Source organism: Diachasma alloeum, unplaced genomic scaffold (assembly GCF_001412515.2).
Source record: "Diachasma alloeum isolate Michigan unplaced genomic scaffold, Dall2.0 Dall_scaffold_00195, whole genome shotgun sequence".
Lineage (NCBI taxonomy): Eukaryota > Metazoa > Arthropoda > Insecta > Hymenoptera > Braconidae > Diachasma > Diachasma alloeum.
Genome location: NW_021680360.1, coordinates 24,659 through 39,440, shown reverse-complemented (window position 1 = coordinate 39,440; position 14,782 = coordinate 24,659). Strand labels below are relative to the sequence as shown.

Sequence of the window (14,782 nt, the reverse complement as noted above, 5' to 3'; positions counted from 1 at the left end):
GCTCAGAATTGCGTTTTTCCACTTCCTACACCCTATACAAGATGAATTAAATTAATTTTTTTTGGCATTTTCGTTTTTCGCGATTATCTCGGAAACTATGAGAGATAGAGCCTTAAAACCTATTTCATTCGATTCCTGAGGAAATTCGTTTTTTTTTAAATAAATTTTTGAAAAATCACCCCTGTAAAAAAGGCGTTATCCCCCCTATTTCATTATTTCCACAAAATTTTATCACNTGCCCCTATAGGCAGATGGATGGATCAGAATTGCGTTTTTCCACTTCCTACACCCTATACAAGATGAATTAAATTAATTTTTTTTTGCATTTTCGTTTTTCGCGATTATCTCGGAAACTATGAGAGATAGAGCCTTAAAACCTATTTCATTCGATTCCTGAGGAAATTCGTTTTTTTTTAAATAAATTTTTGAAAAATCACCCCTGTAAAAAAGGCGTTATCCCCCCTATTTCATTATTTCCACAAAATTTTATCACCAATCGGTAGCAAATTGTTTGAAGATTTTTGCGAGTTGAGAAAAAATCGTCAATGCACTCCTATTATTGTGTAAATTAACAATTCCAATTTCAACTGAAAACCAGAGTTGATGACCAGAGTTTGTAGCAGAGATGTCAGACAAGATATGAATGTTTTTTTTGGCTCAAATGAAAGAGCGGGTCGAGAAATGGCGTGCAGAAGTCTTTAAAAATGACAAATCTCTCTGAAGATGATGTCTGTTTTCAATTGAAAAGCGCAATTGTGACAACATTGTCCAGTGGGGTCTAGGAGTACGGGAGTACGGGAGTGATTCACGCAATGGTGCGAATAGTCACGGCCAAATTAAAAGACAAAAGGACACCCGTCGTTCAAGAATACTCAGGTCTCTACATTAAAACGTGTGCGCCTCCCACCTCACCAGCCACCCTCAGGGTTGAGTGACGTTGTCGAACAATTTCACGGTCGAGTATCGTAGCAGTAGAAAAATGAAAAATGTATAAATGAGTGACACACGAACAGTACAAACACTATTTAAAAAAGTATTTTCCACGTGCCGAAGTCAGGGACATTGGAATCAGTGGTCATTTACGTAAGCACTTGGGATAGTTGGACAACGTGATACGGGTGTAACGGTGTATCGTTGACATTCCTACGATAACAATGAGCATAATAATTGGTATTTGCCCTCGGAATTAATTTATCATTCCCGTTCGGCAATGGTTTTTGCACATTTAGCCAGGATTTTTGGGGGCTTTTGACCTCACTGAGGATTTGATTGATTCTGCACAGACGTAAGAGGTGAATAAGATGATGAGTCGTTAAAAAAAAGAGCGGGGGGGGGGGAGAGACGAGGTCGAGCTCCCGCGGAGTCAATGATCCCTGACGTCAGGTGACCTTGGCGAACGGACCTAACTCGAGCGCCAAATCTATTGCTAATATTTTTTTATCTATCACCATTGCCTCTTGGAGAGCCGTTGGGGAGCCTTGATGGGCCAATGACCTCGGTTATCATTGGAGTCATTGTGCGATAGCCTCAAATAAAATTTACGGAAATAATGGGTGAAGAGAAGAGGGGGACGCAATCGATCGTTACCACTGTGTAAAGAGCCTTGAAAACATGGTTTTCCGTGTGGTGAGACTGGCTCCGGGGGAATTCGCGTGTTACAGGTGAGCACACGCCGGAAGGTAACGCAGGAATTCATGCGGTCGACGCCCCCTCAGGTCTTGTGTAGATGAGGATGGATTACTTGAATTATTATTGGCCATTTGTGAGATTTAAGATTTTTTCGGGGGTGAGGTATTTAATGAGGGAATTGGGCGAATTTAAATCAAATTTTCCATGAGTTTCAACTTTACAGGGGAATTAAAAAATATCAGAATTAAAATTTTCGCTAAAGCCACAAGTTCCTGCGAAATTCGCAAAATAATCTCATAAACTTGTTATCAACCAAATAAGGACAACACTCGCTGATAATATCCCCCGAACAAATCTCTTGACATTTGGGGCAGGTCATCGACCCCCAACAATTACCCGAGAACTCGAAATTAATTAAACAGTTATTCAGTTGTATCAAACAGTGAATACCCCCATAAAATCTGTAACACGAAGGAGAAGAAATGGAAGTTTAAAAGTTGTTACAGCATTACGTACGAGCGAGGGGTCAGCGACCTCCCCTCGTCCTCGGGTGACATTTGAAGGAAATTGGAATAGGATGATTTTGTGATTTACAAAAGGCGCATACAGGTGCCGGTGAATCAAATTGAGGGAGAGGAGGGAGAGAGAGAGAGAGAGAGAAAGAGAGGGGTCGACGGCCCGCGAGTGTCGTTCAACTCTCTTGCCTCCGTCACCGGCGCTCGCGCCAATCGGCCTTGAATCATCCTCCCGTGGATAGCCGTCTACGGACGTGACGCGCACAGGGGTTCAACCACCAGACACGCTCGTTACTTCCGGTTACCGAAGGATTCCCAACCGTCCGCTGCATCGACGAATATATATGTGCGATTGGAGGGAGCCCACTTCATTTTTTTTCATCCAATTTTATTCACAAATCGTGTCACTCTGCGGTCACTAAATGCGCGGAGGGATCTAGTTGCAGGTCATTCACTTGGTGAGCGAGCCAATTTAAAAATAGATGTACGCACTCGGTGTGTTTACGCGACATGAGATTCATCCGAAAATACGAGACGCTAATTTGATTTCATTTGTAATTCAATTATTTCGAGTGATGGTTTTCTATAATTTTCTGACAAATTCATTTTCATTCGAATATTTTAATGGGAAAATTTTGTACGTGTCAAATTATTCTGTCGACCTCTCGCTAATCAATTATCAATTAACGAGCAATAGTTCATGAATGCTAATGTTCATAAATGAAAAATTGAGTTAAAAAAATGGAAAAAATTCATGCAAGTTGCCTGTCGTTAAAAAAATCATTTGTAAAATATAAGAGGTACATACCTGTGTGTAACACCAATTTTCGGCAACTGGAGTGTTTACTTCGGGCGGCGGAGGGCTCGGGACCCGGCTCACCGCCATACTACTGCTGCTGTGCAAGTTTGAGCTGACCCGCGACGTCTGAGGCGCACAGTCGCTCACCGCAAGTCTATAATAACACAAAACAGTAAGCCATTATTTCAATGTATTTTCTCCAAATATCCCCAGAATATTAAGAATGTAATAAACCTAATAGTCACTTCTAATGGGTCTGTTTTTTGGGTCGAGGGACGAGGGGTCATCGACTGATTCATGGAAGGAATGAAGCGAGATAGAGAAACGAAGAGTGTTCACGTGCAGCCAAGCACGGAACTACCGCGTACGTTTTAGCCCCCATCAGGTTCTTCGGACCACAATATAGGTTTTTCATTATTGTTTTCTGGTCGGAATAATTGGATGATCAAGTTACAATATTATTTTTCAACAATCGAGCTAAATTAAATTTTAAAAATTGCAAACTTTTTCGGGGCATTAAAATTCATTACAAAGGCTCCACAAACCAAAATAGTTACTATCATCATGAGCGAATGAAAATAATGAGACGAGACATTGAATTCAATCGATCCAGATGAATAACTGAATGAGGGAAAACGAGGTGTGCAACTTCAACTTTCTCACACACTGCCAATATTTTTATCTAAAATTCTGGGGTGAAAGTGAAAGGGGTGGAGTATGAAAAAAAACATAGAATCGTCGAAGGGAGATAGGGTTGAGTTGTCCTCACGAGTCTTGGGCTGCTTGCACGCAAAGTTTTTTTGCCCGTCGGAAACTACTCCGAGTGTCATGGAGAGTGCATTAGCCCCGCAGGTTCATCGGACCTGCCGGTGGGATACCTTTTTAGTTGTTGTACATGTGCTGGTGCATGTGTTCACCCAGGCCAATGGCTCTACCCGCGCATTCCCTTTATTTCCTGAGTTAGTCAGCCCTTCTCACTATTTCCATTCTGTTTTTTTCATCTGCTTGGAAATATTTCTATGGGTTTTTTTCATTCTTAATGCTGGGGTGGAATTGAAGAGGGCCTTTGAGCCGCTGGGTTTCCATTTTCAAGTGAAAAATGAATTTCAGAATGCGGGGAATATGGGAAAATGGAGATGTGGACGAGTTGGCGAAAGTCGTTTTCAGATTCTTGGAAGTATGAGTTTGGAATTAATTTGCTGATTATTTTGAGAATAATGGGGAAATGAAGGAGTTCAGAGGAATTCCCAAATAATTTTCTATCGGGAATTGTATGGATTATTTTAATTCAATAAAAAATACAATTTGCCCATTTCTTCATTTTCAATTCAAGTTGAAAATTGGTAAAATTGAAACTAAATTCTCACAGGAACTCCCAACTTTCACCCACGTTTGTAGAAAGTGCCCAAGCCTAATACCCTTCTTTTTCTTAGAAAATTCAGACAATTAGAAAACAGAGGAGGGAAAAAATCCAAATAGAGATAGTTGTACTCAAACAACTGCGATTGATCGGTATTAATTAATAATAAGAAAAAATAACTTTGAAACGACGACTTCAATCAGTGTGGAGGCGGTTTCAACTGAGTTCGGAGTTGTCCAAGGGAAAGTAGAACGGGTGAAAACGAGGAAGTCGAGTGAAAACTGCCTATAGAGCGCTTTGGAAACGCTCGTAATTATAGTGGCAGTTGAGAGTCGTGGCGCTTGCCAAATCAACCCCAGGAATAAATACATTTCTGTGCCACTTTGGTCTGCACTGCCGACGCATCACAAGCGCCACATTAATTGTTCAATTTTATCCGACACGACCAATCATTCCCCCCCCCCCTCCACTCCGCGCGGTTACCGTTTTTCTCTCTACCTCGTGGGAAATTATTAATCCAATTCAATTGAATCCGCGAGAATCGAATTAAACCCAATAACATTTTCTCCTTTACTTAATCTGCAGTGAACTCTGCATGAGCATTGGCATAATTAAGGTCAGATTTGAATCAATGTGAAGCGAAGAGAACTGGTATTACCAGTGTGTCCGGGTCGATCATAATGTGATAGAAAGAGAAAAGGAAAATGGAGAGAGAGAAAAAAAATTGATGAAATTCAGTTTCGCTTTCTGGGCGCTAGATGAAAATAAACCAATAGGCTTGTTGCACCAATTTTCTTATTGAATAGAATCAAGTGAAGAAATATCTGCATTATGGCAATGATTTGAAGCAATTATAACTGAATTTTAGGGAAATTATTGACTCGAGATCTACATACAAAGAATATTTGAACAGATTGTCTTTAGGTTGAATGTATATTGAGAGGGACCCAATGTACCGCAGGAAAGTCAGTACACGAACATTAGTGCGCGCGCGTGAAGTCAAGGCTAGTTGGCTTTACCGAGCCCCGAGTTGTGATAAGACAAAGGCTAACACTCCTCAAGGGCAGGCACGAGACAGCTTCGAGCTGACACGCCACACTTGGCATTATGTTAACACTGTCGTGGCTAATTTTATCGTTTGAAGTACAAGAACAAATTGACTTCTAGATAGAAATAAAAAAATTGTCCATTGAGCAATCGTTTGATTCTCACTCTTCATCTCTCCCTCTGGGCAGGGTAAAAAATCGACTCGGCCGTTAACGAAAGATTAAAGCTGCACCCGGCGGGAATCAGAGGAAGATAAATCAGCGTCAGGACACGTGAGATATAAATCCTAGGCTCGAGTGCACTCGCGTGTTTCGATAGCATTCAAGAGGGAGAAATAATTTTTTTTATTTCCCTTTTTGAAGAGAGTATGCAGTGAAATCGATTGCCATTGGGTTTTAAAATGTATCGCGTTCGCCATTATTCGCAGATTAGACCGCGAGTTTATGCCGTCTACTTTCCTACGGTTTTCGCTTTCGCAGGGACAGGTATATCGTGATCCCCTTCTCACTGTATATCCCACCGATGCCCAGTCTCGGGTTGACTGTTGTGTGGAGAAGCCCTCGAGGCCCATTCGATAAATCAACTCTCACCGCATATAAATCTATGGCTATTAGTCACCATCGCACGACTTACGCTGCAACTACTATTGGCATGAAAATTATAGACCCTCGAGTTTTGGCTTTCTCTCGTTTTTTTTCGTCATTACGGAAATTGAAGACAATTTTTTATCCTCGAAAATTGCTTGGAATGGAATCTCGAGGTTTTTGGAAAATATCATGAGATCAATGCATCCATTTCTTGATTTAATTGGACAAAAATTGAATGAATGCAATCATTGTTTCTTCATTAAAAAAACTGGACAAAGGAGAATTCATAAATTCCTGCTAACTATGGCTGCAAAATGTCTCACAATCAGTGAAAAAAATAATCAACAAAACGATAAGATTTATGACTCGATAATGAACATAACGAAATGTAGCTATCAGTAATTCAATGCGTCAGGACTTAAGCGACAACTTATCCCTCTCTCTCTCTCTCTCTCTCTCTCTCTCTTACTCTGTCAGTGACTGACGATAACACAAATTCCACTGGCTTCAACTGGTACGAATGATTCAAGGAACCCGGTTTTCTCGTTATCCGAAGCCGCATCCTGATGATAATAATCATCATCATTCCATGAAATTCATGAATTAAAATTGTTTTCTTGCACTTTGTGCAGTTGCTGTCGCACTTATAAATAATCTAAACTCGGTAATGTCTCAATTACCAACGAATGCCAATGAAGAAAAAGAATTTAACGACTCAATTGAATCAACCTGCAACACTTTGTACAGTTGAAATATTTCTCCGACATTTAGCAGTGGAAAAATATCATCATAAATCATGACAAAGTGTTGAGGTATTTTTTTTCCGAGTTTTAGAAACCGTAAAAACCTTCAAAAATGGAAGAGTTTATGCAATATAGTTTTTTACGATTTTTCGTGCCTCAAAAGGAGGCAATAAAAAGATAAATCTCAAAAGTAAATATTCCCCAATAGTTGTGATATCAGCGGCACGATGTATAAAGGGCCTGTAGTGGTATATATCTCCCCCCCTCTCCATCCCTGTCGTAGGACCTCGCAAATTGGCCATGAGTCCCAAGGTCGTCCGGTATCCCACGTCCCAGGGGCAGTGGCCCCTGTACGACCGCTGGAACGAGAAGAACCAGAGAGCGACCACAAAGAGGGAACAAGGACAAGGAGGCAAGACGTGCCTTCGACCATAGTTAGTAGAAGCCTTCCCGAGCTTCCACGGGGGTTAACTTCACGATAAAGGGAAAAAAATCAAGGAAACGAGAGGGGAAAAAAACTATCAAAAGGAGTGAGAGAGGTTGCAGAAGCGAACATTTGGGACGCGAATGAACATTTCACCGAACGAGACATTTTTTTTACCTTCGGTTTGAAGTTGAAACGAGGGGACATGATTGAAGACGCGTGAAACGAGTGGGATGGGGTAATAAACGGTTTTACGGCGAATAAAATGTTGCAGTGTTGACGATTATGCAATGTTTATTTTCACTTCCGTAAAATTCCAGTTGCATCACGTCAAAATTCTACCTTTTAATCTTAATTTCGTAATTAGATGGTGAATAGATGTGAAAAGACGTCAAGTGGAGATGAGAGTTGTTGTGAATTTTAGATGTATGAAAATGGCGGGAGTGGATGAGGAATAGAAGGGTTAACGGTTGTAGTCGGCTTGAGAGAACCATGGACGGCCCTGTACCCTTGAAACGAAGGTTAACCAACGCCGAGGACACACGCTTTACCCTTCCAGTTTACTCTCTTCTCTCTTACTCCCCTTTTTTTTGTTCACCAGCGCTTTGTGCACTGGACTTCCACTGAATGCCGCACGAGTCTGTCATTGATTAAGTTGCAGTTGCGATGGGTTTTGAAAAATGGCAGTTGAATTTTGCGCTTTATCTGCGATTCAGATTGATTAAATTGATTGGAAGCATTCAGAGCGACATTTACTCGCTTCCCTGTCGAGTTTAAAGGGAACTTTTTCAATGGTACCTTTAAAAAACCTGCAATGTTTTTCATTTACTCTCGATTGATACTTTTATTTGTGGAGAAAAAAAAATGAAAAACCAGTGTCACTAGAGTGTGTGAAGACAGAGAGACGAGAAGGTCGACGATAAATCGACAGCTGCGTCCGGCGTTGAACAAAGGACGCCCAGTTCTCCGCGAGTTTCTCAGTACAATATTTTTTTTTCTTCCAGTTTGAGAACAACTCCGGGGGCTGAATGCCGATCGATAATGACGTCCAGTGGCTACAAGTAACGACTAAACGAAAAATCATGTTCAAAGGTCGAATTGATCGCTGAATTAAATTGTTTCCATGAAATACGCAGTTGAATAATCAGAAAAACAATTAAATTAAATGCGGAAAATTCATGAGCTTCAGTGGAGGTGACATGCTCCACGTGTTTAGTAAAAAGTGTGTACGACTGTGAGGAAAGGGAAATAAACAGCGTGACGCGAGAGTGCTGCCGACCTCGGAAATTGATGAAACGTGCGACACGTGGTTTAAGTGCGATTATAAGTGAACTTGAGAAAATTTTTATGCTCATTTTCCATGAATAATTCGTATATAAAATAACCTGAGCTTCTAAAATAATAACGAAAAAAATGTCATTTTCACACTAAAAATGCTAATAAAAACGATTGTCGATGATTGGACGACGTCATTAAATTTTTTCTCGCATAAATTCATCAACTCCCGGATATTAATCATAAAGTTATCGTGAATAAATTGATCACAAGACCAAATGAGAATTAGAATGGGCAATTAACGAATGACGATTGCGGAAAAGGTACAACACCAGCTCTGTCTCAGCTGTTTAACATTCATTGTTATTCCCCTCCATCATCTCTTCCTCAAACAGTCGTTCAACCAGTTGATACCACACACACCGCCAATTTCCTACATTCTAATTCTGTTTGTGTCGCATCGATGCCAAAACCATCCGTTAATTTTAATTCCCCTCCAATTTTTCAATGTCAAACCCCCGAGAATTAATAACCCCTGCGCACAGAGTGCATTTACTCACATGTTTTTTTTTCTTTTCTCACTTTTTATCTACCCACCGGAACTAGAAAGGAGCCTTTATGACCCTCCAGTATGAATCACCAAGCATGCCTTTGCCCACCGCATTGAGCAGGAAACTGAGGACAAAGTGGTCAGAAAAGACAGATTCAATTTATCATTATGCATGGTGGAGAATTCACAATTCCTTTAAAATGCATCGAGATAGCCTCGTGATTAATTCACGTGATTTGTGTTATGTTCTGTTCTGGATGAATAAATCCGAGATAACTCTTATCTTCCACAACGAGACAAAGAAACAATGACACCCAACAATAAATACAAAATATCCCCCCCCCCTTCCCTCTTGACTCGATTCAAAATGTCATCAGTTGCCTTGAAAGTATCCAGCTGTCGTCAGAATGTTAAAACTTTCGAATAGAATGCACCCAATGAATACACGTCCCTCCCATACGTTTTTCACAACCTCCTCACAAGTGGGTGCATCCTTCATTAACAAGTGATGAGGAAAAATCCGGAGGAATGGAGCAGATGAGAATATCTAACCGCAGACCAAATTAAAGTGAAAAGGGGAGGATTGCATTGAGAGCGATCACTTGAGATTTCCACGTCTTTGAGAATGCGAATTCGAAAATAAACACTGGGGCGGGTGTTTAGTAGATGTGGCGATGGCATCGAGGAGAAATCGAAATGTTTAAATGAGGGTTGGGGGAGGGGGAGGGAGAGGGAGGAGACGACGGCTCTAACTCTCGGGCCGTAAATAACGGGCTTGAGGTTACAAGGAGGTCGATCCGGGTTTGAATCGCGGCCGATAATAATTTTCGAAGCAATTGGAGAGCTCCAACGCCGTGGCGCACGAGCTTTAACGAGGCTACGCGGCTGGTTTTGCCTTCGTATACAACAAGCGCGTCTGCCCCCACTGAGCTGAACTCATTCGCACTCGACCTTAATTGTCACTCATGGATTTTTTTCTTCTCCCTCTCTCTCTCTCTCATTTTATCTCTCCACTTGGTCCCTAATAATTCATAAAACTGAGAACCCAATTTGGAGGTTGATTTTCATATGTACGTGTGGTGTGTTGAAAATTGTGGGACTAGCTTCAACTGATTGTGTGAAGACTTGAACGTACCGCGCCAGCGCCATCCTGACATGAGACAGTCCAGCTGGTGGTGTCGTCAAGGTATCCAGATAGGCGACCAGAGTTTTGTTGTTAAATCCCACTGGACACATGCGCACGATTTGATAATGTTAATTTGTGGGTGGTCAACGAGCCTGTCATATCCACCCTCTACTCTCTCTAAGCACTAATGACAATTTGATCATTTACACTCAAATCCGTGATGATCAATTGAACGAGACTTTTCTTTTCTCTTGGCAATTGTTGATTAACTTATCACTGGCACACTCACTTGGTATTTTGTGGTTTTCCGTGTAAACTCACAAAACTAGACAACTTTTTTTATCCTTTGGGAATTGGTGGAGGAACACGGTGATCCCAGCGATTTATCTTCCAGTGGTGATTGAACTTTGATTTTGTTGGTGTTAAGTACGTTGAGGGAGTTGGGGGAGAGGAGAATTGTAATCAACTGAATAGAACAGAAAAGATGGAGAGGGTTTCGTGATCTGGCGCTTGCGGCGAAGCGGCTCGGACGACTGTATGGATCACGAGTCTCGACTCCGACTCCGACGCCGACCTCGGTAGTGGCACGACTGAGGCAACCGTTGAAAGCCTCACCGGTTACCCCCACTCTCAATTGGGATATGTAGTGACGTTGAGGCGATGGGCGATCGTGTGTGGGAGACGTCGGGCCACCTCGTGTGGAATCGGCTAGCAGTAGTGGGTTGAGCCTGGCTCAGCCCTCGGTTTAAACCCCCTCCAACAATTGTGAGCATTGCCGCGCAGTCGTGTGCGACCTCGTGGTGAGGAGGAGATACCACTGAGCACTGGATTTTCAGATGAGGGAGACAGGGGCGCAGGAAATGAGAAACGAACATCCCCCAAAGCGCCCTTTGTTGTGGAACTACGTTTTTTTTAAAGGTGGGATTAGGTTTATTTTCCTTGGGAATTGGAGGCTGAAGGTTTTTTCAACTATTGTGGGAGATATTTTCACTGGTACAAGTGACAATGCAAAAGACATGAAGAATAACGAATTAAGTTCTCCCTTGGAGTATATTTTTCTAGACGATCAGTAATTGTCCTGAATTGGTGGTAGTTGACAATTGGGATTGGGTAATTCATCAATTAGACCTCATTATAATGTGATTATTTTGATGACACTGAACTTGCTTCACTTGATACCATTAAACAATTACAGTCACATGTTGTTGTACTTCCGAAAAAATCAGCAGAATGAGAATAAAACAAGTTTCGTAAGTATTTTGTAATATTTGGTGATAATTTTAGTATTCTTAATGGGGTAAAGAAAACGAGTTTATTAATAAAGGACGGAAGGAGAGCGGTTGGCCCGGGGCAAAAGGTCCCCTTGACCCCCTTTAACGAGCGGCCATGGGTGTATGGGTTTAACTCAAAAAAGCAAAAGCTTTTTCATCCTCAGTGCCTTCTATACGCAACTTGTCACCTATTTTCCCCTCTTTCCTGGATTCACCATCACTCGAGGCTGCATTATTTCTTCAGTTTTGGTAAGTAATAGGCTAAGGCCTCTCACAAGCGTTAACTGGCGAGAGCACGTGCAGTGGCACGTGCGGGCATCGTACGTATGCGCCGGTGCACCGAAAGCGAAGGGAGACACGTACACATGCATCAATGTACTCACGAAGACAGTACGCTTTATCGTAAACAAGAAAAGTGATGGCAATGTGGCAATGGTATTATACACGTCCTTACCGACCGAGACGATTGATTCAATGAGGCACTTTCTTGGCTACTTTCTTTCTTGGATTGGCTCCAACTTGAGGATCACTCATCTGCTGTTGTATATTGTTCCCCATTGAGTTGAAGGATCATCTGAATGTTGTTGACAATGTTATAGTCCTCGAGGAGTATTATTAGATCAACAGAGTATCAAGCTGATGGCCAGATCTTGGATTTACGGAGGGAGAAAGTCAACTTTTTCCGAAATCAATTTTTATTTGGTTAAACCAACTTTATTCCTCATTTATTCACCTCTCGGCCAGGAATATAAATAATCGAAATTCAAGCTTTTGGCCCTTGGAACAAGTGTCAGCAGGGGTCAACAACGTTCCAAGGGTAACGGGGATCACAAAAGAAAAAAATTATCAATTTTCTAAATTAATGACCCTCAAATTTCAACTATATATTCACATTATAATCAAAGCTAATGAGATTCTGTTAGTCTTCGAGTTGAATTTCGAGGTCTTTCTACTTTCCAATCAAATGAATCAATCAAATACTACTTCCGAGTGACACTGAAATAATTAACCCAAAATCCAGGCTAATCACGAAATTTCAATCACTGTCATGAATTTTTAACGACACCTGACGAGCATGGACTTGGAAAAATAGAAATTATCTCATGAGGACGTCAGGTTTCGAGCCCGTTTCACGCCAATCCTCATCACAACAGATGATCTAAAACACGTGGATGCACCCGGGGGAGCATTTACCGAGGAGGCCTAATGTTTACACCAGTAAATGTAAACCCTCGAGAAAAAAGGAGAGGAGAGAGCGGTTCAAGAGGGGGAAGGAGGGCCTTTTACAACGGCGGAAAACCAAAGACTCTTCTTGAAAACCACGGCCGTGGCTTTTAGGCCACACAGTACACACACAAATATAATTGGAGGCGTCGTTTTTTTTTCGCAACGCTTAACGACAACTCCGTCGCTTTAACATCATAATGGATGGCCTTCGTTATTCGCTAAACGGTTGACCTTGCCTCGAACCCAAAGTTCTATTGACACTATTCTCTTACTCAACGGCTTTTTCTTCTCTTTCATTTTTAAATACAGGAGAATAGAAAAGATTTGTGCTTGAGCAAGCGGCTGCCCGATATAATGGCCCACCTATTGGATTTTGACACAGACTGAAGTTTGTGACAGGAAATCAGGACGGATTTCTCCGGCTTTATTTCTTCTTTTTTATTTCGGCTCGAGAGAGACATCGGGTCACGTAACTTTCTCGACACTAGCGTCGGCTGTTCGAACTGAATTAATTCGTTGATTACATCAGAATTTGACTCGAGCTCTGGAATATAATGCACCGTATAGGTTTCATGGATTGTCGTTTGAAACTTGGAATACTCGGGTGGAGAGTTTTTTCGATAAAAAAACAAAAAAAAAAGGAGATGAAGTGAGGATGAGTGGACAAACGGAGCTTTTGGAAAAGATGTGAGGGGGAGTTTACGAGTGGGGAGGGTTTTTCGGGGTACTTCGGATGGAAATGAAAATGGCTCGAGCGAACTCACGGTCCAGCTGTCGCAGCTACATGTCCGCCATAGAAACTGGGGCGTGTAGTTTGTGAACGATGAGTATTCCACGGCTTTGCCGGACTTTAATGTGAATATCTGATGGAAAATTAATAAATACTTTTGAAAATATTTACAAGCATTGCAATTAAATCCACTCTGTCTCAGTGGTTTCTACAATGGGATAATAAGAACTCTCTTTGATCGTCGATAACTCGAGAGCGGCGAAGTGAAATTTCCCAATAGTTCTTTTCATTTTAAAAGTCATTTTCCAAGCTTCTAAATGAAATTTAATTCATCAGAATCGTATTACTCAGTCAGGAGATATTGACAATTGTAGACATTTCGTCTTACCCCACTTTCCATTGAGACAAATGAAAACCAAGGAAATTATTGTCCAACAACATTTACTGATTTCCCCTTTTACGACTTGCTTGCAACACTCGGTGAAAAAAAATGTTAATAACTATAACAGACAGTGTCTTACCTATTAATAAAATCCAGACCACAGTGACTCAAACAAAATGAGAGTTAAAGAGTACTTATACCTCTCTACATACACATTTCCGTCGTTTCTGAGGTGGGTTACATTACGAGTAAACGTTAATAAACATATACAGTGACCAGGCGCCCACTATTGCGCGCACACGTGCTTTCTAAAGCCTATTTACGCCCGGTGGTTGCACCAGCGCTGCCCGAATCAAAACGTCTGGCTGAGGAAGGGTGAATGTGCCAACGGGTACCAACTGTGTGAAACCGTCCCTTTCTTTTCAATGCAATGCACTTTTTACCCGCCATCTCTCTCTCACTCGACGTTTATAAACTCCCTTCCCCGTTACAAACTGCACGGCATATTGCTGTAATGCTGTAATCCAATGCTGTTGTGTCTGTGTCGAGATCATTGGTTTAAGGCGATGGAAAGGAGTCAATTGGGGATTAAAAAAATGTCGCGCACTGCAGTTTGGCAATAGTTTGGCGATTCACGAGAGATTTAATACTGAGGTTGCATTATTATTTTATCTGAGATTTTTGAGGGACAGATGGAGAGAGATGCACTGTTAACAAATTTTTGGCTGAAATTTGACATGAAATAGAGAGAGAATATTCGATCGGTGCCATAAAAAGAAATTCATGAAACATTTACCGAATATAAAGGGGATGAACGAGGATTGCCACGAGGCAAATGAGAAGAGCTTCCGTGTACGCTTTTTGCTAGTAGGGGGAGGAGATATCTCTGGGTCTGGCGTTGTGGTTTCGTGCTGGCGGCTTGCGACGAACTAATTCCAAACTACATACATCGTCGAGAGAGACAGTTGTTCCGGGTGCAGAGGGGGCGGAGAGTTGAATCCGTGGGATGTGGGGAATATGCAGAGACAGACAGACTAACACGTTTGTTGTAGTTTATTCGTTTTGAATATTGTCTCTCTCGACCACTTGGAGTGTAGAATTCCCCCCCCCCCCCCCC

The 14,782-nt window shown here is 41.7% G+C and overlaps 1 protein-coding gene across 3 annotated transcripts in view; it reads right to left on the bottom strand.

Moving 5' to 3' along the window:
- The window catches only part of LOC107048624 (speckle-type POZ protein), a 25,581-nt gene that overhangs the window by 5,550 nt on the left and 5,249 nt on the right, over positions 1-14,782 (bottom strand). For 2 of the 3 annotated variants that reach the window (XM_015271884.1, XM_015271886.1), the window contains exons 1-2: positions 10,065-10,628; positions 2,953-3,097 (exon numbers count right to left, since the gene is read on the bottom strand). In XM_015271884.1, coding sequence (XP_015127370.1) covers positions 2,953-3,097; positions 10,065-10,165 — 246 coding nt within the window. In that variant the 5' untranslated portion in view covers positions 10,166-10,628. Of the gene's footprint in view, positions 1-2,952; positions 3,098-10,064; positions 10,629-14,782 lie in introns of those variants that run through there. The other variant, XM_015271885.1, reaches the window with a different exon arrangement.